Raw genomic sequence first — 27,573 nt, 5'->3', positions numbered from 1 at the left:
AGTCCCTTGCAGTGCCTTTTAGAAACCTTTGATTAACCTTTTGTTAATTACCTGCCTTATCCTTATTACATGACAGGTTTTCTCTGAGCTAAATTGTAGCCTATGACCTCTACTTGAGCAGATCTTTCCTTATCTGAGGTCTGCTCCATTTTACTGGCAGTCCCTGTGAGTTTCATAAGGTCAGCAGAGTCCTGGGCTGGCAGGTTCATTCCTGAGGACGTGACCTGCAGAGCCATTGCTGTGGCTCTCATTGCCTCTCTGCTGCTAACCAGACCCTATCCCTTTGTCCTTTCACCTGGGTCACTTCTGCATTCTGGATGTCCTCTCACTTCATTATGAGGCAATGTTTGGTTTTTTCTGTTCTCTAAGCATTTTTTTGCACCCTGTTTTTAGGTTTGATACACCTCGTTTCCCATTATAAAATCTCTGCTAAAGGCTTTGTAGGGTTTATGTTTGGTTTCTGCTCACTGCTTTGGGTGCACAGGTTTGTGAAGAATATTAGATGGTGCTTTCATTCTGGCTGGGGGAGCACAGGGGGCTAATGCCAGCTTGGTCTGGATCTAGGTCTGCCATAGAGAGGTCCCCCCTGGAAAAAGGAGCTGCCAGTGGGAGAAGTTCTGCTTTTGTTCATCCAACTTGCTGGCCAGCAGTCAAGGGCTGTCATCATGGATTTCAGGGCTGAAGAAGCTCTTTATTCCCAAGAGATAGCAAGGAGCAGAGCAGGACTCATGACCCAGTTACCTCTGGAGCAAACACAGCTGCCTGCTCTCTGTCAGAGCTCAGAGTGGGTCCTCAGTCTGATTTTTCCTGCTTCATAAATATGCAGGATTCACAGAATCACAGACTGGTTGATGTTGAAAGGGGCCTCTGGAGTTCATCTAGTCCAAGCTCCCTGCTGGAGCAGGTTCTTGACTTCAGTGCCTTGTACAGGAGCCCACTGTCTCTGCCCTGCTTGCACGTGTTTCAGTTAAAGGTGACTGCATGTGGCTCATTGCTGTGCAGTTAATGACAATGATATCTCATGCATGGACTTGAGGATGGAGGTGTTTGAGAGCCAGATGTTTAAACTCAAGCTGGTTCTGAGCAGGACAGGTTTTGGTGGCATGCAACAGGTCACTGGGGGCAGGGTAGGGTGGTTTTGCAAGTCCATTCCCAGCAGAAATGGGATTAATGCAAGAGAGGCTGGGCAGAAAGTTGGAAGACATGAGTTTAGTTGTAGAGGCACCATTTACTCACCATTTACCCTTTTCCTGCTCATTTTCACTTCTGCCATGGGTTTGTCCTTTTTTGTTTCTATCATGAATGCTTGGGGACATGGGAAACATCTATTACTTAATTTTATTTTTGTCCTAGTGATAAAATATGACTGAAATCTGTATCATTTTATATAGAGATATATTTAATTTTATTGTGTTTTTCAAATAATAGAGTATCCTGAGTTGGAAAGAACACACAAGGATCCTCAAAGTTCCAAGTCTTAGCCCTGCACTGATATGCAGGAGTCACACCATGTGCCCCAGAAGTGTTGTTCAAAAACTTCTTGAGCTCTGTCAGGCTGGTGTTGTGACTCCTTCCCTGGGGAGCTGTTCCAGTGCCCACCCACCCTCTGGTGGAAGAGGTGAAGAATCTCTTCTGATATCCAACCTAAACCTCCTCTGACACAACCTCAGGCCATTCCCTGGGGTCCTGTCACAGGTCACTACAGAGAAAAGTGCCTCTCTTTGTGACCATATTATCCCCAGCAGAAAATCCAAATTATCACTAAACTGGATCAAAACTACCAAAAGCAAAAATAACATGAAGCAGCACTGCAACCAGTTTTAGCAACTTAGAAGAAAATAAATCTTAAAATATACTGAGAAAATCTACTGTGAAATATGATGATTTATTGTATTTTCCAGCATTTTCAAAGTAAAATTCATTAATTAGAGATTCTTTATGGAAAGTTAATATCTTAATCTGTATTGAGACTGGACTCTGTAGAGTCCCCATTTGCCATTAAATGATTGGGTAGAAACTTGTTGAGCTACTTAAAAGTCTAGGGACTTAGTTTTATAAAATCATAAAGGCTCCTGTGTTGGAGGGGACCCATGGGGATTGTTGAGTTCAGCTCCTTACTCCACACAGGGCAACCTAAAATTTAAACCAATATGCCAATCCCAAGCAACTTAAGAGTTGCTGCAAGCTATCAGGTTTTCATGATGTTTCAATATACAACAGTATACCTGTTGTATATTGCAAAGTCCCTGAGTGGGTGTTATAGCTCTGATTTTTAAAAAAAAATTCTTAGTTAGAAAATACTTCCATATTTTATAGTGAAGAACAAACTCTACATTCTTCTACATTTAATAAAGTAATTGTTTCAAAACATTTTCAGAGAAAGACTGTGAAAAAAGCTCAAAATTGGCCTAGTGAAGTGCAGTGAACAGCAGGAACGAGGTTAGACTATGTCCTGTCACCTTCCTAGAGTCATATTCCTAGAATCCTATTGGAATACCTCAAACTGAAAGGGACCCACGAAGATCATCAGGTCTAACTCTTTGTTCCTTGCAGGAACTACCTAAAGCTAAACTATAACCAGTCCAGTTACTACTGACATTCACTTTAGCTTACACTTGGGAAGAGGGCAGGGAGTACAGGAAAAAAGTGTGAGTTAATTAGGAACAGGTCTGAAATATTTTTAAAATGTCCTTTATAATTCATGGTACCATAGGTTATAAAGATTTTTCAGCCAGCTCATCCATTTCAGAGTGGCCTAAATGCGTTGCTGTCTGTTTGGTGTTTGCAAAGATGTTGGTGACAGCATTGACCTGGGTAATGCAACCATGGAAAAAGCAAACCTGAAACACGATGGGTGAGAGCACTGCTGTGGCTACCAGGACTTCACTTGAGATTTTAAGAGGAGCCAAGTGTTCTGTAGCAAGGGCAGTGTGCTGTTATTACTGTTAAAACAGTGGAATTACAGGTGTTTGGTCTGTGTTGATGTGACAAATCAGATTCAAGCTATGTATGGCAATAGAATATAAGTAAATAAAGGTTGTATAGAAAGTAACCCTAAAGAGTTGAAGCTGGGTTAATTATTAAAGATTAGGAGCAGGCCTGACTTTCACAGGCCACAGCTGTAGCCAATGAGATGAAGAGTGTTATAAAAGAGTGGATTGGTTGGTTGAGGGGAACTGGAGTCATCTGGCTGCTGTGAGAAGAAGCAAGAGTCAGTGCTTGGAGGAGCTGCCTACGAGAAACATCAAGGAGGTAGGAAACTCTAGCAACATGGAATCTTTGCAATATAGTGACAATAGAACTCGTGTGATAAAATGACAACAAAGCTACAAGGTTTTTGGATTATTTGCAGCAGGAGGTCTCTGATCTCTGCCTGTGCTGCTGCCACTGCTGTCCCTTGTCATGCCCATCGTGAGTCAGCCCATCATGCTAATGAAGGGCAATGGCCTCCTGTTTTGTGCCTGTGAAACCCATGAGTGGTGATAGAGTTTCTCAGAAACACCACGAAAACCCTCTGAGCTCCTCCTTTGCTGTAGCCAAGTGGTGAGACTGTAGGGGAGGCTCAGGGATCACACCTCAAATTGTAAATACAAATCAGTGCACTGTGTGACTGCATTGTGATCATACAATGTTAAAATGCAAGTTACCAAGCATTTAGCCTTGGGAGCCTGGCAAGCAGAGGGAAAGGCTGTGTTAGAGTGAAAGCCCTTTCACTTTTCCTGCCTATTAATTTACGTGCCTTCAGAGTGTTGCCATTTAGCAAAGTGCCTTTTGTGTTTCTGCCAAGCTGAAGTAGCCGCTGGGAAAAACTAAGTAGGCCAAATCCTGCAAATATCTGGAGAGCTCAGCCAGGGTGGCTGATGGTGATCCAAAAGAGTGTGAGGATGGATTTGGCTGCACACAGGCAGCACAGCAATATTGAACAAAATAAAAAGCTGACTTAAGGGTTTCATGTCAAAAGGTAGTTGCTGCAAGATAATGCATATAGAAGATTTTTTTAAAATTGAGTTGTTCATAGTTTTGGTTGAGTGTATAGAAACCTGGCATCTTCAGATCTATGCTCTGGGTCTCAGGCCATGTCAGCTGAGGGCTATTTAAAGTTATAGACCACGTCTGGCATGGCCCAGGGCAGTGGTGTCCTCACCATATAGATTCCTGAAGTCACAGTACTTATAGAAGTGCTCATTCTGTTCCCATGCAGTGCTTTAAATAGCTCAACACATCACTGTTATTCCAGTGCCACACATTCCATCTCCATCTGAGCAAGCAGGAGATTTTTGGCTGCCAGGTATTGCACAGTGGGAGCATCTCTGCTTTCATCATCTCCTTCTCCATCAGTGCTGTGCCCTCCTGCACCGGGGGAAGGCACCGCTGTGTTTGGGGGGTGTCAAAAGGGGTTTCTCTGCTACCTCAGCCTGCGTTTATAATTTACAACAAGGAGTTTGCAGGTTTTAGTTCTTTTTAGCTTTTCTCCCCAGCTGCCCAGCGCCGCCCTGAAGCGGCCGTGCTGTCACCTGATGCAAACTCGCCCCTTGCTGGCACGTCCCGCACCCGGTCCCCGCGGGACAGCGGTGCCACCCCCCCTGGACGTGACAATATTTCGGCTTCTGGAGGTCGCTATTTTTGCCCGGCGGTGACGGCGAGGCCGGCCCCGCTCCCTCCTGTGCGGGGGTGCGGCCGGCGCCACCCGACCCGGCGGCGGTGACAGCAGCGGTGACAGCAGCGGTGGTGGCAGCGCTCGCTGCGGATCCCGCTCCCCGCGGCAGCGGCTCCTGCGGGAATTGCCCCTCTGGGAGGGAATTAACGCAGGAATGCCCGAAGATACAGGTACGGTGTGGTGACTCCGCATTCTGGTCAGCCTAGACCTGAAATGAGTCGTTTTTCGTCTGGGGCTGTGGTAACTAAATCACTGATGCTGTCGTGAGAATAACAACTCGGCTTTTGTGCGGGAACGCAGCAGAGTGGGGAAAGATGGTTAAAGGTTTATTGTAAAGTGTGCTTTGTGTTCTTTTAATTATATGAATGATGATTTGGAAATGATACTGATTCTGGTAGTTAGCTGACAGCTCAATTTGAACACTTTCCTTGTTTTTTGTAAATTGAAATCGACTTCAGCATTTATATTAGACTATAATGCGAAAAAAGCCCCTATTTCTATATGCAGATATCTTGGATTATTGTTTCTCTATCCTATCTCATAGTAATCTGCCTAAACCTGTAAAAAACCAGCCTTTACAATACTGCAGTAGCAATTATTCAAACTCAGCAGAGATTTTTATGAACTGTGTTTGAATTCAGTAAATATTTTATTATAATAATGAGGGCAGGAGGTTAACTTATGCTTTGTTTATGTGATGTGAATCTAGCACAGAGCATATGGTGAGATTTTAAACTCTTGTGTGAATACTTGAGCTGTGTTGCACCTTTTGTGCATGGTTTATTCACATCCCGTTGGAAACACCTCTCTTTTGCCTCTGGTCCCAAAAACTCTGTAATTGGTGGTAAAAGCAGAGGTCAGCTCAGCTGTGCTGTGTGCCTGCCCTGTATCAGCTGTGGGTTTCTGTTTTGATGATGATGAGTAGGAAGTGCTGGAAAAGGCACGTCTTGGAAAGGCACTGTAGGAGGGGTTGCTTTTATGTAGTAGAAACAGGTATACATTTCAAAAAGGAACACAGTTCTTGAAGCATTTTACTTTGTATTTTTGGACAATGTGAAAGAATTACATTGAGACATATTGAAGTAGAGATTTGTCAAACTTGGTGAATACTTTTTCTTATAATACAGGAACCAAAGAATTAGCAATGCTTTGCTGTAGGAGCCCCCAGAGAGGTCTTGGAAAGAGCAGCGAGCACTTCTGGGGGGATGCCCAGACCCTCTTGGTGCAGAGGAGCACTCCTGGGAAAGGGAGTGAGGTTTGTGCTGGCCTGGGGACACCTCAGCCCTCTGTGTGGCCAGCTGGAGGGCTCGAGGGGCCACATAATATGGACATTGACAGCAAAACTTCTTTCCCTTTATCCTCCTGATCTTCTGGTTTCCTGTGAGACATACAGAAGAACAGGGCATTTTATTGAGAAGGCACCATAAAGCAGGGGAACACATTTGTAAAGTCACTTAACACAAGGTGCTAATTGAGAAACAGGGTAAACCAGGTTGCCATCAGTTACTTAATGTTCTGTTCCAGTCCATCTAACATCTCTACTCCTTAGGCAGGGCTGGGGCCAGGGAATTGCTCTGGCTGAGTGGGGCTGGCAGGATGGATGGGAAGAGCTTGTGGGGTTACCATTACACAATTACTCTTTTTCTCATATTTTCTGTGGAAAGTACCAATGGGGTCTCAGGCCCCCAGAAGGCTCCATTATGAATCACTGGTTCTTAGGGAAAAAAACCAAAAAACAACCCCCTTTTCTAAATGGAACGTACAGCTGACATGCACGTAGCTCTCTGATCACTGCATGTATTACTGTATTATGTATTTCTGTGTTATCCTCACATCAGCACAGCCCCTTGTCACTGGATTTTAAACACAGACACAAGACAGGGAGAGAGCAGACGCCAGCTCTGCAGTGGGAATAATGCTTCACTGGGATATTTAGAGGAACTTAAATGCATCTTTCCTTTAAGAAAAAATCCATCAGATCTTTAAAAACATCTGAATGTTTTTAAATTCAGCCCTGAGTGTTTTGACTCAGTTGACACAAGAAGGGTTTGTTAAAACAACAACTTAAACTCCAATCTCTAATTCCTGCAGTACTTGTGTGCGTCTTCTTTAATCCTGCTCCAGGAAGATTGCAAATTTAATTCCTCTCTGGGCTGCTGTGAACCTCACCCTCCCCAAGTCACTTGATAGAGCATAACAGCAATCAATAATTTTGTCCTGTTTCTCAAATCCTTAGTGAGTAAATGGAATTTGGGTCTCATATTTGTTTATTTTGATTTTCAGTAGCCACCTGTAGTTATAGAGATAAATTTTCAGTGTCAAAGCAAAGATAATTTGCTGGTAATTCCTTCTTGCAGAATAACATCCCTTACCAGTGCTGTGTGGTTTTGGTTCAGAGTTGGAATGTGGCCTTTGCCTTTATTGAAAAAACTGAACGTTATTATGGACTAAACAGCTTATAATTACAGTTTGAAATTTTCATGCCTAATATTTTTTCCACTCAAAAATATGTTTTCATCTCATGAAGCAAAAGGTGGTGGATTTACAGAGGAGCCTGTAGTGCTGATAGTTACTAAAGAAAATTGTTGTATCCTTTCTGCTGATGGAGGGTTGCTGTTGCAGGCCAATGATGCTTTATTTGTATGAGCCTGAAATGAAAGGCTTGCACTTTTTTATCCCAGCCCCCAGAACACAATAATTGAAGCACCAGAACAATCCACAGAAAGGACAGGGAAGGTGCTCCCCCACCCCCCAGGCCCTTTGTTTTTCCTTGCATTGTTGCCTTTAGGTTCTGGTTCTGCACTATCCTTCCAGGAACCTTGGTGAGGAATTACCAAGGAATTACCACTTTTCCTCCATTGAGAGTAATTGGGGTTGTTGCAAATATTAGGAATAAAATTTCTTTTCTCATGACTTTTGTTTTTCCACTCAAATTACATCTCTCTTTAGATCACAGTACTGTTTAAAATGTCAACATCCCAGAAGGACAGGTTGGATGGGGCTTTGAGCAATGTAGTGTAGAGGAAGGTGTCCCTGCCAATGCAGGAGGGTTGGAACTAGGTGACCTTTAAAGTCCCCTCCAACCCAAATCATTCAAGGATTCTGAGATTATAATATCAAATTGTGTCATTTGGCCCTCTATAATTTTGGGCTTCTTTAATCACCAAGAGCAGTAAATCTATTAAACTGGTTTTTTTAGAACAGAGTTAAATAATGTGACACAAATGAGTTATGTGGCCTTAACTATGTCTGTATAGTAAACAAAGAAAGTGAAAGTCTTTATTATTAAACTTTACAGTTGAGGTTTGATTCCAGATTAAATGTGCATTCTTAAGCATGACACTTCTTAATTTTCAGTGCTTGATTTCCAACTCAGAAATGGCTTCTGTAGGTTCCTGTGCAGAGTTGAAACAAAGCACAACAAACTGGTAAAAGCGTTAGGACTGTGTCAAATTCTGCAGTTTCTGGACATGTTTCTTCATGAGGTCTGTAATCTGTCATGAAGGTTTCTCATTTAGCTGTTGGAGAGCCTGATAGCAAAAGGGTTTGTCATCTTCTGCACAATCCTAGAGTGGCTCTTTTGCCAAGAGTTTGATTTCCCTCAGCAGTTTGCTCACAGCAGAGAGGAGGTGACATTTTCTATCCCAGGCTCCTGAGCAGAGCCTGACCAGGGACTTGTGAACCCTCTCCCTTCTGTCACCACCATCAGTTTGTCTTGCTCTGCTTCCAAAGTGTTCCTGCCTCACCCCAATCTTTCCCTTATCTCTGGCACCTTAACCCAGTCCCCAGAGCTGTTAAATCCTGCTTAGTCTAGCAATGACAAAGGAGCTGGGCTTAGTCAAAGGGATGGGCTTTTACCACAAGCTGTGGATTTTGGATCCAGTGTACCTGTCACAGTGTTCACTGAGGTCAGGCTGCAGCCTTTGGTCCAAATACTTCCAAAATCAAGCTGCTCTGCTTTCTTTTTCATGTTGAAAACCAATATATTGTATATTAACCTTTTTTCACCTTTATAAAAAGCTTAAACATTTTGCCTGAAATTTTCCCTGAAGAAATGAGTTTGAGATCATCAAATGCAAGTAATGTTTATGTGAATGGGTAGAGTTTGGCAAAGCTCTCAGGGAAATATTGTGATTTTTAGGGATGGTCCTGTGTAGGGCCAAGAGTTGCACTTGATGATCCCTGTCAGTGCCTTCCAACTCAGGATATTCTGTGAGTATGCAGAAGTTATAAGCACACTGAAAACATCACTTTACAGCAGCCATAAGATGTGTAATGCAGCTTTAATAATAAGCAATGCCACTGTCCCTCCTTCCCTGTGGTACATGCAGCAAATGCCTGTCTAGAATAAGCAGTATAGAAGTGAGTCTGAGGAGTTTATCTCATTTGACAATTCTTCAGCAAACTGTTGCTGGTTCATGTGCCCCACTTGGTCCAGAGCTAAGCAGAATTATCTACTGTGGAGACAGTCTGAGTCTTGACATCAGAGATGTGTGAGCACTGGATAGCTGGCAAGAATATTGGCAGTAATGTCCCGAGCAGACAAGTCTTGCACAAAGGAGTCCTGTGGAAACTGTGGAAATTGTTCATTCCTTGCCAGTTTTTGTCCTTGTCAAAAAGTGAGTGCAGTCAGATCCTTTTAGGGTTTAAGGATTAATGAGGATACCTCTGTTGGAGCAGAATGGAGTCTGGGAGAAAGGCAAATTTAGAGGAATCAGGTATTCAGTTTTATTTTGGTTTAGAAAAAGTAGCATAAAGAAGGGAATTTCTACAAATTGGGGTAAAATGGAAGCATTTAATTTTTAATGAACTCTTTAGTCAGTTATGATCTGATGAATAGTCTCAGATTATTGCATTCCATCAGTAATTCATTATTTCACTTATTAAATGTGTTGATTTTTTCTTCTGCTGCTTTGAAGACTGATTTTGATACATTAAGGCATAAAGGTAGAATACTGAAAATTGCCATGTAAAACTTATCTCCTTAAATATGGTTTGAAATGTAAGTTAAAAAGTGAAGTTCCCGAATTGAATTAGTTTCTCAGAATTGTCAGCAGTTGAAATTTCAACCTAAACCATATTATGTGTCAATGTCTTAAAATGCAAACTAATATTTGATTAATTATATGATTTTGTTGTGCTAGATGGAAGAGTAAATGTTTCAAACTGTCTTCAGAAGGACCTCTTTGTGATGATCTCAGAGGCACTGTATTCCCACTGGGGTTTTGTGGGAAATACTTAGTAGCTCAGTTCTGAACTGAGAGAAAAGAAAAAGAATTATTTCTTTGTCTGCAGTGTAAATTTTAAATATGCTTTGTTTTACTTCAAAATTAATAGAAAAATTCCAGAAGAAATTTCAAAGAAGAATTTTTTTAAAAACCTAAACCTAAATATTTTCCTTTTTAAATTTCTTTTATAGCTGAGTTACTGAGTTAATTTAGAGACACAAAGGGAAGGAAATGTGTGAAGTCCTGTCCTGTAGCTCTGGACACTGAGCACCAAATACATCATGGGAAACAAATTTTTCTGGTTTTTGACACATTTTCTGCTTGCAGCCAGTGCCAGAAACCAAAATAACCCAACTTTGCAACAGTTTTCAGTGTTGTGCTGCTTTGCAAAAAGTGCAGCATTGGACTCCCAGGGGCAAGAAGGCAAATGGAAAAGCAGTGTTTTCTCTGGAAGTGGGAGGCTGTTGGCACTTGAGGAAGGATGGATGTTTGGGGGGTGGGATGGCCCTGGCAGGGCTCTGGTTCCTCCTGGCTCTGCTCTGGGCTGGAGTTCCTGAGCTGGGTTTCTCTGCCCTGTGGGACTCAGCACAGCATGAGCTGGCAGCTTTCTGTGCTGGCCAGGCACAGATGCCTCTGGAGAGATGCTGCTCCCAAAGGCTGGAACAGGGGAATAGTTGAGTGTGAGGAAAAGTCAATTGTTTAATTGTTCCAATCAGAATTTTTTATTTCAAATGCGACTCTTTAGGCCCAAATGTTCTGGCTATGGTCAGCTCTTTTTAAATCAAGTCTTTCATGGATTATATGCTACAGATTTGATACTTTGGAGAGAGCAAACCTTTATTTACAGTTGCACTTTTAGCTGCTACTCTAGTAACTAACTCATGAAAATATTTTGTTTTGGTTTCTTACAGGGTTGATTCTTTTTCAGGGTGGGTCGTTTGTTTTGGGCAGGTTACAGTACAGAGAGATTCTCGTGTCAAAAGTAAAGTATTGCAAAGTTCAGAGTTTCCTCTGGTTTTATTTGAGGAGTAAATCAGACCCTCATAGTAGCCTGAAGGATCTGTACTTCTTGCTCTGTGTAAGTTTGAGCATCTGCCTTTCTGTAAGCTTCCAGTTGCCTGTCATGCTTATGGTGTTTTTATTGGAGATGTCCTTAATTATAACCAGGCCTTCAGTAATTGCTCCAAAGTTCACAATGCCTTGAGCAGGACTTTTGGACCATCACAGAACGGGTAATTTTAGCAGACAAGGCAGAATGCTGGTGGGTGGTGAATAATGGCATGAGAAGCTCAAGCCCATCTATCTTCTGGGTAAAAAAAAAAAACAACAAAAAACCTAACCCAAACCACTTTAGTTGCAGGAGTAGAAAGTGATGTTTTGGGTAAAACTTGCAGCAAGTCCTCTGGAAGAGTGTGTGGGAGGGAAGCTTAGCATCTTACTGAAATACTGACTCCTTCAACTCAGTGGATGTGGAAAGGCCTTTTTTGCTTAAGCCTATTGGCATATGAGAGGTTTCTCCATCTTGACTGGTTGGTTGGTGAGTTTATTTTGTAGCTAAAATTTAAACAAAATCAGTTTGAAATAAGCAATCCAGCCTTTGAGTAAGCATGCCACATTGCAGAAGAAAATGTCATTAAATATGTCATTTACTTGAAATGCTTTATGTGCTTTCCTGTTATTAGTTCTTCACACAGGGAAAAAGCCAGATGTGTTGAGTTACAGAACAGCCCCTTTATAATTAACTGCCTTGATGTTTCCTCTCTTGACTCCTAAGTACACTGATAAAATATTGATGCAAGTGCTGCAGCAGGACTGCAAGAATAAGGTCATATCTCACCTGTTCCACATAACACATTGAGGTGCCTACTTATCTCATTTTATCAACAGTACAATAAATGCAATTTCTAATTTACATCACAAGATGGCAGCAAATTTTTAATTCACTTAATTTTCACTAACCTAGATTAACCTAACCTCTTGAAATTGTGGTTTTCTTACGAAATGACAAAAAACTTTGGTTAATGGTCAGATATATGTGCTATTTACGGGGATGTCAATATTTCAGAAGTATTCAAAACATCTACAGAGCTTTATTTCTACTTTAAAATCAGTAAAAAAAGGCATTTACTATGAACTTTAAATATCAGTAGCTCACAGTGTAAGAGTTACCAACTCCCATTAAAGATATTTTGAATAAAAACTATAGCTTTTATCTATATTCTTTGATTCCTTGAAGAGAAAATATGACAAAGCAGTTTTTGAAATTCAGGCAGAGGTTCTCAAGACTTGATCATCATCACAGACTTTCTTCTAAAAGGAATTCTGATTTATGTTTGAAGTGTGTTCAGTCAAAAGCTTTCAAAGATATGAAATAACAGGGTTGGATTGCCTCAACTCCTTTTGGCAGATCTTTTCTCCTGTGCTGGCCAATCCCAGAAGTTCAAATTTTAGTCTGCTTGAGCTGATTTGTCCTAGGTGTTGTTAATTGTCATTGCTTGTAAATCTTACAGAGGATGCATCTATGGCCTTTAAAATGCTCTTTTTGTTTTCCCCTGCAGTTTCCCAACCACAGGCTGTACATAGCCAGCTGGAGAAGCCATCCAGTACTGCAATTCTCTGCAATACCTGTGGAAAACCATGCAAAGGAGAAGTTTTGAGAGTTCAGAGCAAATATTTCCATATTAAATGCTTTGTTTGCAAAGGTAAGTGTGACTGCTGCTTCTACAAATAGGGCATTAGCAATGGTTGTGACTTAATGATCCTGCAAACTTCACAAGCATATTTTACAATCCAATCCATGCCTGAAAGGATTTACTGTGAAATCCTGACTCCTTACTGTAGGATAATAAACAACCAAAGTCCCAAAACTGGAGAATGTTTTCAATGGATATAAAGCTGTTTATGTCCATATTGGAGTTTACTATAGATTTGGGATGTCAGGAAGAGGAGCACTTTGGGAGAACAGTGCAGGGCTAGGATGAACATTTGCAAAGAAACTCAGAGGTTTTCTGTCCTCCAGCTCTCTAATTAGTGTGCTGTAGGGTGCACCATGGCCACATCTGTCCAGGTTCTCTTGTGTTGGACTGTGATCTTTAAATTCCAGTGTTACCCTCTGTGCTTTTCCATTTTTTGGGGGGAAGGACTTAGTTTGCTCCAGACTGGTGCCTGGTGATCTAATATTGTCACATGAATAGCAGAAGGATGGTCACAGGAAAAGGGAATTATCTGATACAGCACCCCTTCTGTAGATACTTGCTTGTTTAAAAACTTGTCTGGAAGCTGCAAAGATCTAACTTGTTTTAAATGTACAGGTACATAAATATTAACTGATGTTGACTGAACAACCTGCTCACTCTATTATTAACCAGTGCTTTTAATAAATGACATTTATTAAACCTTGTAGCCCAGTCTAGAAGCATGAGCATGTCTCTGCTTCCTGATGTGTTACTGTAACTATTCCTACTCCTCTTTAGAGGAAATACTAGAAAGAAAACTGTCACTATCTGTTAGCTATACTGATATTTTTTAAAATCCAATGGGATTGAATACATACTATTAAAAACTGAGGCAATCTTTAATGATTTAGACAGACAGGACTAAATGTTCAGTTCAATAATTGTGTTCTTTGCAAAATTGCACCACAAGCAAAATAAGCATACTGCACTTTCCTAAACAGCAAAAATATTTTGGTCATCTATTCAGAAGAGATTAGTATTTAGAGCAGACCACAGCCCACACATTCATCTTTTACGTTCTTTTAAAGCCAGCTGTTCTTATGGCAAATTTCACTGTTAAATCAGTTTTTCAGACCTAGCTCAGTAAAAGAGCAGCTGATCTGTTATTCGAGAGTCTTGTTTCCTACATGAACCAGTAACATTCTGGTATTTAGTCCATATTATCATCTTTATGAACTCCAAGCCTCCTGTATTTTTAATAGATTTGCAATGAGAAAAAACAAATTCTGCAGAGGGAGTAAGGCAGAGTTGTGCATCCATTTTTTTGGTTTTATAGGCCATCTCCATTTAGATGATGCCAGGTCACCAGCAAATGCAGCATATAGTCACTGAACTGATTCACTGATCCCAAATTTAGGCAGTGCAGAGGGGTTTTTCCCACCCCCATGCAGAGGAAGATGATGAATGCACTGTAGAATTGCATTGCCCCTATCTGTCTGTAAGAGATAAGGAGTTTGTTCTGCTTCTGGCAGATCTTGGATAAAATGAGGAAAAAATCTCAGTGTCAGTGAGGTAGCAGGGTAGCATCTGTCAGCCACCTGTCAGTCTCTCAGCTGGCACAGGAGAGTGTCAGAGGTGTGGTGAAACTGCTGCTAGGTGTCAAGGCTCTTGGCCTCCTCCTTACTAATCGTTTTGCTAAGTTTGCCCACATGATTGCTTTGAGGGTTTTCTCTCATTATTTATTTGCCTTAATTTCTTTTATCACCTTTCAGTGGTTTCCATCAATTTTTCTGGCATTCTTCTGGTATCTGTTTTTGTTTTGTTTCTGGGCTTTATTTGTTACTTAAGAAGCATAAGTTGCTTTGTAATATGGATTTGCCATGTTGTTAGGTGTGAAGAGCTTTGGAACAAACAGAGCACTGAATATACATTTCCCTAGCTGCATAAAAGGAGAAAAAGCGGGTTAGGCAAATGTGGCTTAAATTTTTAAATTAGTGGATGAAGGAATACAGTTCATGTGTTAGGATTTAGCAAAAAAAATGGTATTCAGTTCTGATCAATGTATCTGCTTTCAGCCTTGGAGGAGAGTTTTGTGCCATGACCTCTGCTGTGCACAGGCAGGGCGATGGTTCTGGGAACGTATCTATCCTATTGTTGATTCCTCCCTGTGGTGCATTTATTTCAATGCTGCTCAGCCATGCAGTTTGTCCTGTCTCATCTCATGCACCAAAGATAGCACGTGGAGCCAGGCTGTGTGTCCAGCATGCAGGACTGTCCAGGACAGATAATCCCATGTGTAGGCTGGCTGCATTGCCCTGCCAGGATGCCTGCCTGCTTGGTTGACTGCCTCTCTGTTAAACCATCTTGTAGCCTGCATCAGAAAACATGTAATAGTTATAAAGCTGCAGGGAATTTTGGTTCCTCTCACAGAATTTACGGCTGTACAGTGGTGGAAAATGCTAATTGATAAGAATGACAAATAGAGGTATCTGAGGTCTGTTTGAATGACCTCATCAATGACAGATGATGTAACACTGGAAGAAGTTACACCTTTTTGAATATGTGTGAAATTTGAAACTAATTCTTTGATAGTTTTGGATAAATTATGAGGTTTCAGAGGGTCAGATACATTGAATTCTGTATTTCTACCCTTTTTTTAGGGTAGAAAGGCAGTTTTGTGTATTGCCATACTTCTGTCTGATTATTCATAGAATGGTTTGGGTTGGAAAGAACCTTAAAGATCACCTCATTCCAACTCCCCTGCCATGAGGAAGGACACCTTCAACTAGACCAGGGTGCTCAAAGCCCCATCCAGCCTTGGACACTTCCAGGGTTGGGGCAGCCCCAACTTTTCTGGGCAACCTTGTGAATTTCAGAATGGTAACAGCAACTATATAGATGCCTTTTGTATTCAAATGAAATTACATAACCAAGAAAGGTTAGTATAAAGTCACTAATTCCCATGCAGTTCTTCTTTCATTCCCATCCAGTTCTTCTTGCATTCCCCAGACAATGATTCTAAACACTTCAAAGTTTTTCGAAGGCGAACAACTCCTTTATTGTTCAAGACTAAGAGACACATCCAGATTAAAAAATTTAATAGCAGTACTGGGAGCATCTGCTAGTCTTGCTCAGTATCAGAGTACAATAGGACCTAGGGAGGTAAATAGGCATTATAAATAAGGTTTGTACTCATATCTATTCATTTGTGTTATTTCCTGTTCAACTGCATGTCTAATCTGCTAATAAAATTCTGCAGGGAACATGCCATCTAACCTTACTTCAAATTTTTACTTAATTTTTGGTTTAAAATATATCCCATTTTAATCAGGTTTGATAGAAGTACTGTTATAATGAAGCTGATATCTTTGATATAGTAAGGCAAAATTTCATCAGACTTCAAGGGCTTTGATTTCCATGTTTGCTAATTATTTTTTTATTTGTTACCACTATAATAAAAGTGTCAAGGACTGTAATAAAAAACACTGTAATAAAGTATTTATTACTTAGACTGTCAAATTTAAAAAAAAATTGTTGAATATAAACTATTCTGAGGGTGTCTGTCAGGTCAGAACTGCATTTAATGGAGCGGATGGTATTAGACAAATATTGACTTGGGGCTTGCTTACAACTGTGATTTAGTAGACCCAGCAGAGAGACAGGTTAACATAGAATTGTAGATAGGAAGATGTAGGTGCTGTAATTATATTATCTTGGATTGCCTCTTAGATCATTGATAATGATAGCAATTACCCTGTTTCATTAGTATTTAATTTTCTGTGTTTTGACAATATCCTAATATTTCCAGAGTTGCAGTGACCAATTTCAACAGGAGAACCCATACCATCTTGCTAAAGAGTGTTCTTTGTACATATGTGAGAAAAACTATAACTCACATCTGTGTCCTTTCCTGGTTTGTCTCCATGAAAGGAAATAAACTTCCAGTGTGAGCCAGAGAGGTGAAAACATGACCTATGTGCTATGCCTGCTTCATTGTATCTTGTATGTCTTGTTTTACCCCTAATCAAAATTGTCCTCATTGCTGGCTTGTTATGGGTGCAACACATGAAGTCTTCCCTGCTGGCACAGCTAGCAGTTGCAATTATTAATTTTCATTAATAATTGCAACAATACTTCCCATTATTTTTCATGGTCTTTTTTTTTTTAATTAGTCTGCTAGAATTTATCACATCTTCACCTTAGAATGGGGTATGTGGTGCTGGGGATTAGTGTTTCTGTGACCCTGCAGTGTCCTGGGAATTGTGAAAAAGCCCAGGTCTGTATATATCACTTCTATACCATTTTCTCAGTAGAACATGCAACAGAACCCAGAGTTATATCATTTATTGGGAAGTCCCCTTAATGGGAAGGGCTAAGACAAAATATTCAGTGAAAATATTAAAAACATGGAGTAACTTGGCAATAGGAGCTATTTCTTTGTTAGATCAAATGCATCTGCTAGGATATAAATAAGTTCTAAGCTACACTGAGTAATCTGAGGGAATTGCATTCGAACATAGCTACAGGGTTTCACATTTCAAAATGGGAGTCACTTACGGGAAGCTCATTTGTGAGATTGCCCAGTCCCAGATTTTGCCAGGGAGTAGCAATTTCTGGTATTTCTGCTGTCATGGGCACTGGGGATTAGTGTAGGGACTCTTATTCATCAGGTACTCTCAGCAATGTGGCCAGCACTTCCTGAGTCCTTCAGGAGTTTGCAATCCCTGATCATATTAACTCAGTATCACAGGAAAAACTGTTCACAGTGTAATGCTCACCAAGGTTGCAGGTGTGGTGGGTTTAGGGCTGCCTTACCAGTGTCATGTTAGCTTGTAATCTTTTATTTCACTGAAATTATGATGATGATAATAATGATCACTTTTGCTGGTGCAAAAGTAATTTAATGTATCAGCAAATGGTTCTATGTTGTAGTTTTGAAACCTGAACTTTAAAATTATTAATCTGTTTTTCTAAAAATAATTACAGCTCAAGCAAATTTTGGTCAGTTAATTAACTTGCACTATCACGAAGTAATGGGTAATTTTCCTTTTTTTATAATCATGTTCTTGTTGCAACCTTTCTTTGCATTCATTAAGACCTTTCTGCAGTCCCTCACATCCTTGCCATACACCCATCACACCAGCACTCTAGCAACATGACAGATATATTTCAACCAGAGTCTGATAAATCTTTTTTTAAGAGTATCTTTCACGAATTTAATAAATACATAATATTAGTAAAGCGTGGTGAAATGGGAGGAATCATAGTTACAAGTATTGGTAAAGGAATATCTTAATAGCATTCAGTAGAAGGTAGCTAACTACCCACCAAAGGAGGCCAAACCTCTGTTACTTCTGTTTTCCAATTTATTTACTCCTTATTTGCATCCTTCTAGTCCATTATAGTTATAGTAGAAAGGTAAGTGCTCATTAGAGGATAGGATTTTCAAATCTGTGTGAGCTTTGTAGGCAGTAAAGATTCTATTAATATAAAGAAATTTTGAACATTATACATGGTTTCAACCCACATTAGATAATGTCACAGAATTATTATTTTAAAAAGCCCATAAGTCTTTTTAATTACTCAAGTTCTCTTTTGGGGTAAGGTTTTCCTGTGCAAAAAAAAAAAAAAAACCTGAGTGCAAGGATGCCTTTCTGCAGGGGACTTGCAGACTGTGATGCTCTTTCCCTTAAGGACACAGCAGGGCTACAGCAGCACTGTGGAGTAGCTACTGGGCATTTCAGTGCACTAAGGTGATGTGATGCCTGTATTGAGACCCAGAGAGACTTGTTGCCTAAAATTCATCACTGCCACAGTGGTATTATTCCACCTCCCACTTGCTGCAACTCATTAACATGAGGCCATCTGCCATATCTGTGAATAGAGCAGGGACTTCATTTGCAAGCCTGGAACTGGCACCCAAAGCACTGTTAAAAAAAATCTGAAAATATTTGGTGTTGTTGCTTTGCATGTTGGGGTTTCTTTTGGGTTGTGGCTTTTACTGTATTTTATTGTTTTTAAAAACCTGTTTTAAATAGTCTGGCTAATGACAGCAGTATTTTATGATAGACACTTATTAGGTTTAAAATGGGTTTAAGCACATTACTCTGTTTCTCAAATTTCTTTAGCATACTTGTAAATTTTAAATAACCAGATTGAGTTCTTAAAATAAGAAATCAGTATAAACGAGACATTTTTTCCAGTTTTCCTGGGGATTATTTTGGTAGCTTGAAACAGCCACATACCTAATGCTGTGAGGACCTTGTTCACCTCTAAGACTATGGGAGCGCTTTTACAGGGCAGCAGCACTGTCTCTAAGCTATTGGGAAACTATGCTCTCCAGAAGGAAAATGGAAATATACTTTCTAATGAAAAATTACTCAATGTGTAGTTCCCATTTATTATAGGATTCAAGGTACATAGTGCCCAGGAAACTTCCAAAACTCTCCTTCATTTTAATTGGTACACTCTAATGTTTTGTCAATCTCATAAGAGCATTCTGAATCTCAAAGGGTTTTCCTGCACTGAAGTGTTTAGTCCACAAATAAATTTGTGAGCATGATGGCCAGTGTAGCCAGGGAGCTTGTGTAGGTGCTGTACTCTCTATCCTCTATAGCTTCATCAGTGCTGCATCTGCATGGTGGAGTGTAAGATATATCCCCACAGTTCTCTGTATCTTTTCTGCTCCTGAAAGTTGCTGGTTTTCTTCCATCAGACCTGTCTTTCCTGCATTTCCTGGTTGGAAGCTGCAGAAGAGACCAGCAGGTCTGTCCAGGACTTTTCTGGGGCTGCATGCTGCTTTTATTTGCCCTGGATAGTAACAGGATGAGGTACCATTCAAGTCCTTGAGATTATAGATGGTATTTTGGATATTATTGCTAATACCCTGCCAATGACTGACAGGCTTGAGTGTTCTTGATTTCACAGATGTGTTTGGAAAGACAGTTGATATGATCATTTGTGCACAGAAGAGTGATTGAATTGTATGGTTTATATAACCCATTGCAAGGTTCCTTCTAAGAAATTATATTCCCATGCCAGTATCTGTATGGCCAGCAAACTTGGAGCTGGGAAAGACTTGGCCAAAAGTTTTGTGAAAAGCTTATCTGGACTTACCACACCAGACCCTGCAAGAAGGAGTATCAGAGTCACAGCCATCTGCTGGAAATGAGCTTAGACTCCTGCAGATTAATTGCAGTTCAGTTTGAACTTCTGTCAAAGCTGTAGTGGGGAAGTTTGCCAGGTGGTTCTGATTCCTTCTCACAGGCATAGGGGCCAGGAGAAATATTCCTCATGTGATCATGGGCTTTTGGAGAATGGGATCCCAGACTTCATTGGTGGTGTATGAATACATACAATTTAGCTGCCAAAAGAGAATGGCATCAGCAGTGCACTATGTGTCATTCTTGGGATCATGGTCAGCCAGCGGCATCCATCGCATGGATGGAGGAAAATACCAAAGTGGACATAAAACCACAGTGCTGAGGGAGAAAAATTTTATTTAACTTACATCAGGCAGAAGATGGGAGGGAAAAATATAGACTTGATATGTGCAGTTGCATGTAAGCAAACCATTTGATTGTCTGGCACGCTGGCAGCAGAGCAGCACTGCTGGGCTGACCAGACCTGCAGTGCCTGCTGCAGCTTGCTGCAATGTGCAGCAGCACAGAGTACAGCATCCCCCAAGCAGCTCAGGACACAGCTGGTTTTTAGGCCCACCATGCAGCCAAAAAATTATTCTAATTTCAGCAGGCTCATTTGCCAGCACAGAAAACAGATGAATTTTATACTTGTACACTGCAAATGGAGTACTGATGGCATACAGTAGGGGAATAGCAATGTGCTTAAAATGCATTGATTAATTGATTTACTGCTATTTATTTTTATAATATCATAGTGTAATGGAAGGGACATTTAAAGGTCATCTGGTCCGAACTCCCCTGGAATGAGCAGCAATGTCTTCAACCAGATCAGTTTGCTCAGGGCTCTGTCCAATCTGACTTTCAATGTTTCCAGAGATGGACCATCTACCATCTCTCTGGGCAACCTGTTCCAGTGTCTCACCAGCATCACTTAAAAAAATTCTTCCATACATCCTGTTTAAATCGCGCTTATTTTAGTTTAAAACCATTACACACTGCATAAATTCCAGTGCTTCAGATGCTGTTGCAGACCCCGTGCTAGGGAAAAAAGTAGTCAGCTTCTAAACCAGTAGAGGAACCCCTCACATCTATATGTGAAGTATTTTGGTGTCAGGCAGCTGCACATGGTCTTGAAAAGTGGAATTATCCAGCTGTAAGAGAAGCTGAGATACCCTCCCTAAAAATGGTGTGGATATTGTCCCTCTCAAGTCCCATAGCACATCTGGGTACTGGCTTGCTTCTAAATGTCATAAGAATAAGACACAAACACTTCTTGACTACTTTAGAATTCCTCCTAAAGCTTATAACTGCTGAGGAAAAGACAGTTTTCTTTGCCTTGTATGCAAGGTAATACTGAGACAAGAAGATGAGTTACTCTGTGTTAGTCTCTTCATTAATATAATTACTGTTTTCAGGGCTTTTCTCTTCTCACCAAGATGAACTCCAGAAGCTGTTGAAAACTGTTTCTAGGTTAAAAATAACCCTTCCTCCAGATACTCCTTTTGGAAGACAAATGCTAGGTGGGAGTGGATGTGACATAATGCTAATTTCCTGTCCTAGGAGAGTAAGATCTGGTAGCTGCCTTCAGATATTCTCTCTAGACTTCTTCCAGCTTTCTCTTCCCAGTTTCTCGTCTCTGCAGCATCGTCTCAGATGGGCAGTGTCTGTGTCCACAAGTAGCCAGCTAGGGGCACAGCATCTCACCTGAGGGAAGGCCAATGGGTCTCTTTTCAGAGCTGCTCTTCTCAGCTTTAAAGCATGACTATTTTTAATATCCAAGCCAGTATTTAACTGGAATCCTTATGCTTTTCTCTGCTCAGCTGAGTGTCAAGTTAAACTGGATCAGATGGTTCAGAGAGTGAAGGAGCAGGCAAGGGTTTGTGACTCAAGGTATGGCCAGTGGAGCAGAGCCGGTGGTGATGCTCATTCAGCCACTCTTTGGATAGGGGGAGGCTGAAGTGATGGTGGTGCAGGAAGGGGCCTGGTGAGAGGATGCTGAGCTCACTTTTATTTAAAGTCCCAATAACATGTTTTTCTGTCTCTTTAGGAGAGCAGTTTCACTGCAGGGTTTCCTGAGAAGCCAGGATTAAGTGCATTGGTGCAGACTGCTTTAGTGACAGGACAGAGAGAGGCCAATACCCTCAGGGTGAGACAGAGTGCCACCAAATGCCAGTGGCACAACTGTTGCTGACCCCATGTGCCCCAAGCCTTGCACCAGCCCTCTCTTAGCTGCAGTGAGAGCCTGCCTGGCTTCCATTCAGACTATAAATACAGATTTGGTTGTGCTTCTCTCTCATTTTAGCAGGTGAACAGGGACAAAAGTGCACAACAGAGCAGTGGCAAATAATTTGTGGCTACGCTATCGAGTCATCTTCCTCTGGTGATGGAAGCCCAGCTGCAAGTCCCTCTGTGATGGTGCACAGCAGAATGTGTTAACCAGTGCCTGTTCTGTAGCTCCAAGTGGCTCTTGGTGCCTTTGTCCAGGTGCACTGCAGTCAGGTGTGCCACTACCAGCATAAAGAAACATATTTAGGGATATAGCCCCTCCTTCCTCTTTTCAGAAATGCAGTTGTGTCCTTTTAACTTTTTTCTCTTATGATCCATTTTACAAGTTCAAACACTGTATGATGCAATTTGGAGCTGCTCTGGGGCATCAGTATCAGCTCAGCATGCTGCTCAGCATCATCCTGAATCCATAGTTGAGCTCTTCTTCTGTGACATCAGTAGGTAGCTGAAATACATAGGCTGAAAGAAACTCACGATATCCAGCAAGTTGTGCCAGATTTTTGGCAAGTCTGTTCAAAAAGCCTGTCCTTTGTAAAAATGAGAGCACAAGGTGAGAAAGAGAAATGCTAAAGCAAATGTGTGAAGCCTGTGAGATAGAGAACATGAACAATGTATACAAATATAAATCATCTAATCTGTCTAGTCCATGACACATGCAATAATAATAATTGGAATTATTGGAATTGTTTTGAATTATAGATTAGAAAGATTAGAGCCTGCAGTTCTTCAGTTATTGACCATGCACTAATACAGTTCTAGCATGATTGTTGTTTTCTGACTCCTAGCAGTCAGAGCCTTCTCCAGGGAGAATGATGAGCACTGAAATCCCACACAGGGATGAGCCCTCAGAAGGTTCAAGGAGAGCCTTGAGCCCAGGCCTCCTGTGCTACATTTAACAAAGACTATAAAAAAGGGAGGGTGATTGGATGTTATACATCCCATGAATGAATGATCTGGATCCTCTGCTTTCTTGGGGTTTCTGTGCTGTATGTGTTGTTTTGTGCCTTGGGCACCTCTGTTGGACTATTTTTCTTGTAGTTTAGGTGCAAGATGACTGATTCTGACACTGCAAACAGCTTTGGGTGTGAGTTGCCAGGCTTTACATTTAGAAACCAAAGTGCCTGTGGGCTCTCAGGTACCCAAGTGTAAATCTCAATCTGGAATTTTACAAGCATGGATACTTCTCCTATTTTGGGACCAAGGCACTGAGCAACTCTGCAGTGTTTAGTACATGCAACCCAAATTTAATAAGCAACATTCCCACTCCTTTTCTGTGGGCTGTATGTGAGTAGTGGCACTGCTGTAGTTCAGCATGGTTTGACTGTAAACACCATTTGCTGATGGGAACACATTCCCACATGAACATCCCCAGGAGCAGAAGTGTGTAGTAACAAGTGTGGTGCTGTGACTTGTACTAAAGGAGTACTCATCACAGCAGCAGAATCACCACTTTGAAGTCCAGTTCTCTGTTAAATCAAGTCAGGTCTGTTTTCAAAGATCCTGGCCATTGTGGATGATGGTTATGTTCTACATGTCTGCTCTTTCTGTATGACTTCACCAGACCATTGTATCTCTCCTTTCCCATCTTACATGTTCTCAAAATTCCAGCCTAGCTCCATCCCTGGTGCAATGAAGAAAACTCCTGAACAGTCTCACAAGCCATTGCTTAATCAACTTTAACCCTTTCCTACAGGTTTAATTTAAAAAATAGAAATTGACATTTAGGACTAAAACCTTTTGCCAGGAGCAGATGAACCTGGAGATGCCTCCAGTTCATATGTGGTGAGTGATGTTCATCAGGTAAACATGAGAGCTGCTTTAAACTGATTTAACTTGTGAAAACTTGCAGCAGGTGCCATGAGCATCAGCCCCCGTGTTTAGAGACAGCACTAGTTAACCCTTTTGTGTCCAGGAGGAATATCAAACACCTGTAATCTGTCAGAGATGTTTCTTTGTAACACTGGTGCTTTAGATTTTAAAGATTTATATCCTTTATGCAGTTCTTTTAACCTGTTAAATATGTTAGATGTTGTATATGGTGACCCTGAACTCAACTTCTACAGACTTTAACTTTGTGCTCACAGCTGTTGCACTGAGGTTTTACATTAAATAAGTCCAGGCTATTAGTGCCCAAAATACATGACAGATGTAATTTACTGTAAGAGTAGTGTCTTTCAGATGCACATCTGCTCTGTGATCATAAGCCCATACACTGAAGTGCTCCATTATGAACCATTCAGATCACAGGTGAAAAATCAACCTAAGTTTAGAACGTTTGTTTCTTGCCTTCTGAGTCTGCCCTTTCTCTTTCTGCAGCTTGTGGATGTGACCTGGCTCAAGGAGGATTTTTTGTGAGACAGGGAGACTACATCTGTACTTTGGACTACCAGAGACTCTATGGCACACGCTGCTTCAGTTGTGATGAATTCATTGAGGGAGAAGTGGTCTCAGCACTGGGCAAAACCTATCACCCAGACTGTTTTGTGTGTGCTGTCTGCAGGTAGGTGTTCTACATGAAGTTGTGTTTCTGATGCCAGAATGCCCTGAATGCCAGGCATTCTAGTGCCTCCCTTTTTTCCAAATGTGTTTTTCTTTTTTATGTTGTCTTATCTGTGATGTTTTCAAAGTACTTTAGAAACTTCCACTGTCTTCATTGTAAGATGTTTTGCACCAAGTGTTGCTTAATTTCTCTGGTATCTGCTGCTTCATCATTTTTTGGCCTGAAGTTACAAAGAATTCCAGTGCCAGTGGCTGAATCCTCAGCAGGCTACTACCCAAGCCAAGTGTAGATTAGTGGGATCATTTCCCACATGGGTCCCAAACTCAGCAATACCAGGGACTGATGTCATTTTGACCTGCATCTTAATCCTCTTGTGCAGAAATAGCACAAACACATCTATTGAGGACTTCATGAAGAAGCTTGAAGTGCCCTTAGCCTTCAGAAAACACACAGTTTTAGCAGTTTGGAGTAAATGGAAATGCTGCCACAGTTTCTCTGGCTAAACCTGAGCTTTGAGGAGTGCAAGAACAGCAGCCCCCACTCTGGCAGGGTTTCAGAGCCCCGGGAGGGCTGGTGCAGCACAGCTCAGGTGCTCTGTGCTGGTGCCTCGTGCAGGTGACTGTGCAGTCCCAAACCAGCATGGCCATGCCACTGTGGCTGTCTGCCAGCCCAGCCTGCCCTGCCATGGGGCTCAGGAATCCTCCTGTGCTGGTGCAGGAGCAGGACATCAAATCCCAGAGCAGCTGTGGCTCCTGACAGAATCTCAGTTAAATAAAGCAATTGCACAAATAATAATAATAGCTGTGATAGAGGGGAGACTCTGAGATGGACAAGCCTTTATTATATTAAATTCTGTCTAAGTTCTGATCTCTTTAATAGGCAATTTTTCCTTTTGGATACTTAACACAAATGTGGAGAGTAAAGATAAGAAAAATCCTAAAATTCTTTTCAGATTTTATTTTTTCTTTTAATAGTAAAGGAAAATGACTTCAAGTGTATCTCATTAATTAACTGCTGGCTGTACATGCTATTGGCCTGAAATATTACAGCTCTTCTAGAGATGAGCAGAACTAATTTTTGGTACCTTTATTCTCAGCACTTGCATCTTCTGTAAAGTGAGGTACTCCTTCATTTAAGAGAAACCAAAAAACTGGTTGATTCTATTTTTCTGGCTAAAAATGCTTGCATCCTCAGTCACACCACTAGAGCTTAGCAGAAATGTATTTAAGTGTCTATTACTGTACTTAGAAACTGCCTGACTTGGGTTTCAGGCCACTGGAAATACCAACTCCTGCTTTATTTAGTCAATCATAGTTTAGAGCTTGGTGATACAGTTTATTTTGTCTCCCTGGAAATTTGGAATAATTTTCCTTGTGACTAAAATATTTAAGTGCCTAACAATTCAGGTGAGTTAAATTGCAGCACTGTGAAATTATTCATGCTGCAAATACAATGTGTGATGAAGAATGTGGTAAAGCTTTTAAAAATGAAGTTGCTGATACAATAATATCATACAAAAAATAAAATCAGAGATGTTCCCTAACCTTCTGTATAACTAAATAGTTGTATTAAATGCTATTTTGCTGTTTTTAGTCGCTCAGTAGAGAGACCCAGATCTGCTTTTGTTGCTTTTCTTGGAAGGACACACAAATTCATATTGTCTTCATCAGAGCCAGCTAATGCCCTGCTGACTAGCAGGATTCAATTAGTGTCTCCCAGGGGGGTTGTAACACTGATTTGTGGGGCAGAGCAGCAGAAGAATCCTGTCATGTATTTATATGCTTTAAATCAGCTTCAATTACCCCTGTCATTGCAAGCCAGACATAACCTGTGTTTTTTATGGGGAAGGGTGTCCTATCTAAACATCATCAGCATTTATTTTATTGAGTGATATCCTCAGCAAAAATAAGGTTGGTAGGCTGTAAAGACATGTTGTTTAAGCCAAAAGAAAGAACTTGTTTGTTTTTTAAGAAACAGTAATGATAAAAGAGGAGGGAAATGGTTTGAAGCTCTCTACCTTGATATTTCCCTTGGTGGGAAGAGTCAGGAGAGCCATTTGTGCCCTCATTTTTTACAGATGGGCAGAAACCTTAAATACTGCACCAAGGCACGCTGTCAGTAGTAGCTGGTGGATGATGCCAGCTGCGTTTGGCATTACCTTTTACAGCCAGACTTTAATGTGGGTGCTGTGTTAGAAATCTAACCTCCAGAATGGTGTGAATTTGAGAGGTGCTGACTGCCTGCCAGTGGGGCTGTTCCCACTCTCATGGAAACCAAGCCAGGCTCTTACTGTCTTCAGCATGAAAACACTGGCAGCAGAAGGCATTTTGCACTCATGACACATTTCTCCAGAACGCTGCAGGATCATTAAAATTCTTTTAAATGAGCACTTCTGCAACCCCTATTTCTGTAGCTGCTGAAGTAACACTTCTGAACTGTTTCTACATTGCATAGTAAACCAGTGCCAGTAGCAAGTCCTTTTTTTCCCCTTATTTTCAGAGAAGATAAGGTTTGAATAGAAACATGTGGGAAGTGTATGGTAGCAGCAGTGGGAAAACCTAGCTAGCAGGAGCAGTGGGAAAAAGTCAGCACTCCAAGCTCAGTTGTCTCCTGATATTACTACTGTAGGATGCCACATGGCTCAGTGTCACTGCATTTGTAACCTGCTGCCCTGCTCTGTGAAAAAGCTGGAGTGTCAGAAATAATCCAGCTCATCCCTGGGCATCTCTTGGGTGTCAGATGCTGCTGCCCAGGGCTTCCATAAGCTAAAGTTAAAAAAAAAAATAAAAAAAGAATTTGTATTCAGAGAAAAACTGGTAGAAGTACAATATATTGTGCCATCCTCTTTGATTGTTTCTCTCTATCTTGTGTTAACCAAGTGGCTCTTAAAAAAAAAAAATCAGGTTTCAGTTGTGTGTTTGCTCTGCTGGAGTAAAGATTAAAAACTTAATCCCTTCTTCTTCCAGTGCTGTTCATAGTCTAGTGAAGCCTTTTTTCTGCAGTGGTATTTTGTGATGATAATGCCTAAAACTAGGAATGAGTGGAAGAATAACAACATAGATTGAAAAGTGTTGCAGATTAAATA

The 27,573-nt window shown here is 41.0% G+C and overlaps 1 protein-coding gene across 5 annotated transcripts in view; it reads left to right on the top strand.

Annotated features, from left to right (window-relative positions):
* The window catches only part of ABLIM2 (actin binding LIM protein family member 2), a 131,181-nt gene that overhangs the window by 24,517 nt on the left and 79,091 nt on the right, over nt 1–27,573 (top strand). For 3 of the 5 annotated variants that reach the window (XM_036381818.2, XM_036381816.2, XM_036381811.2), the window contains exons 2-3: nt 12,444–12,587; nt 24,305–24,488. In XM_036381818.2, the coding sequence (XP_036237711.1) occupies nt 12,444–12,587; nt 24,305–24,488 (328 nt within the window). Of the gene's footprint in view, nt 1–4,738; nt 4,828–12,443; nt 12,588–24,304; nt 24,489–27,573 lie in introns of those variants that run through there. The other 2 variants (XM_036381812.2, XM_036381814.2) reach the window with 2 other exon arrangements.

Source organism: Molothrus ater, chromosome 4, assembly GCF_012460135.2.
Source record: "Molothrus ater isolate BHLD 08-10-18 breed brown headed cowbird chromosome 4, BPBGC_Mater_1.1, whole genome shotgun sequence".
NCBI lineage: Eukaryota > Metazoa > Chordata > Aves > Passeriformes > Icteridae > Molothrus > Molothrus ater.
Note: the sequence above shows the minus strand (reverse complement) of the source record. Positions and strands in the feature narration are given on the sequence as shown.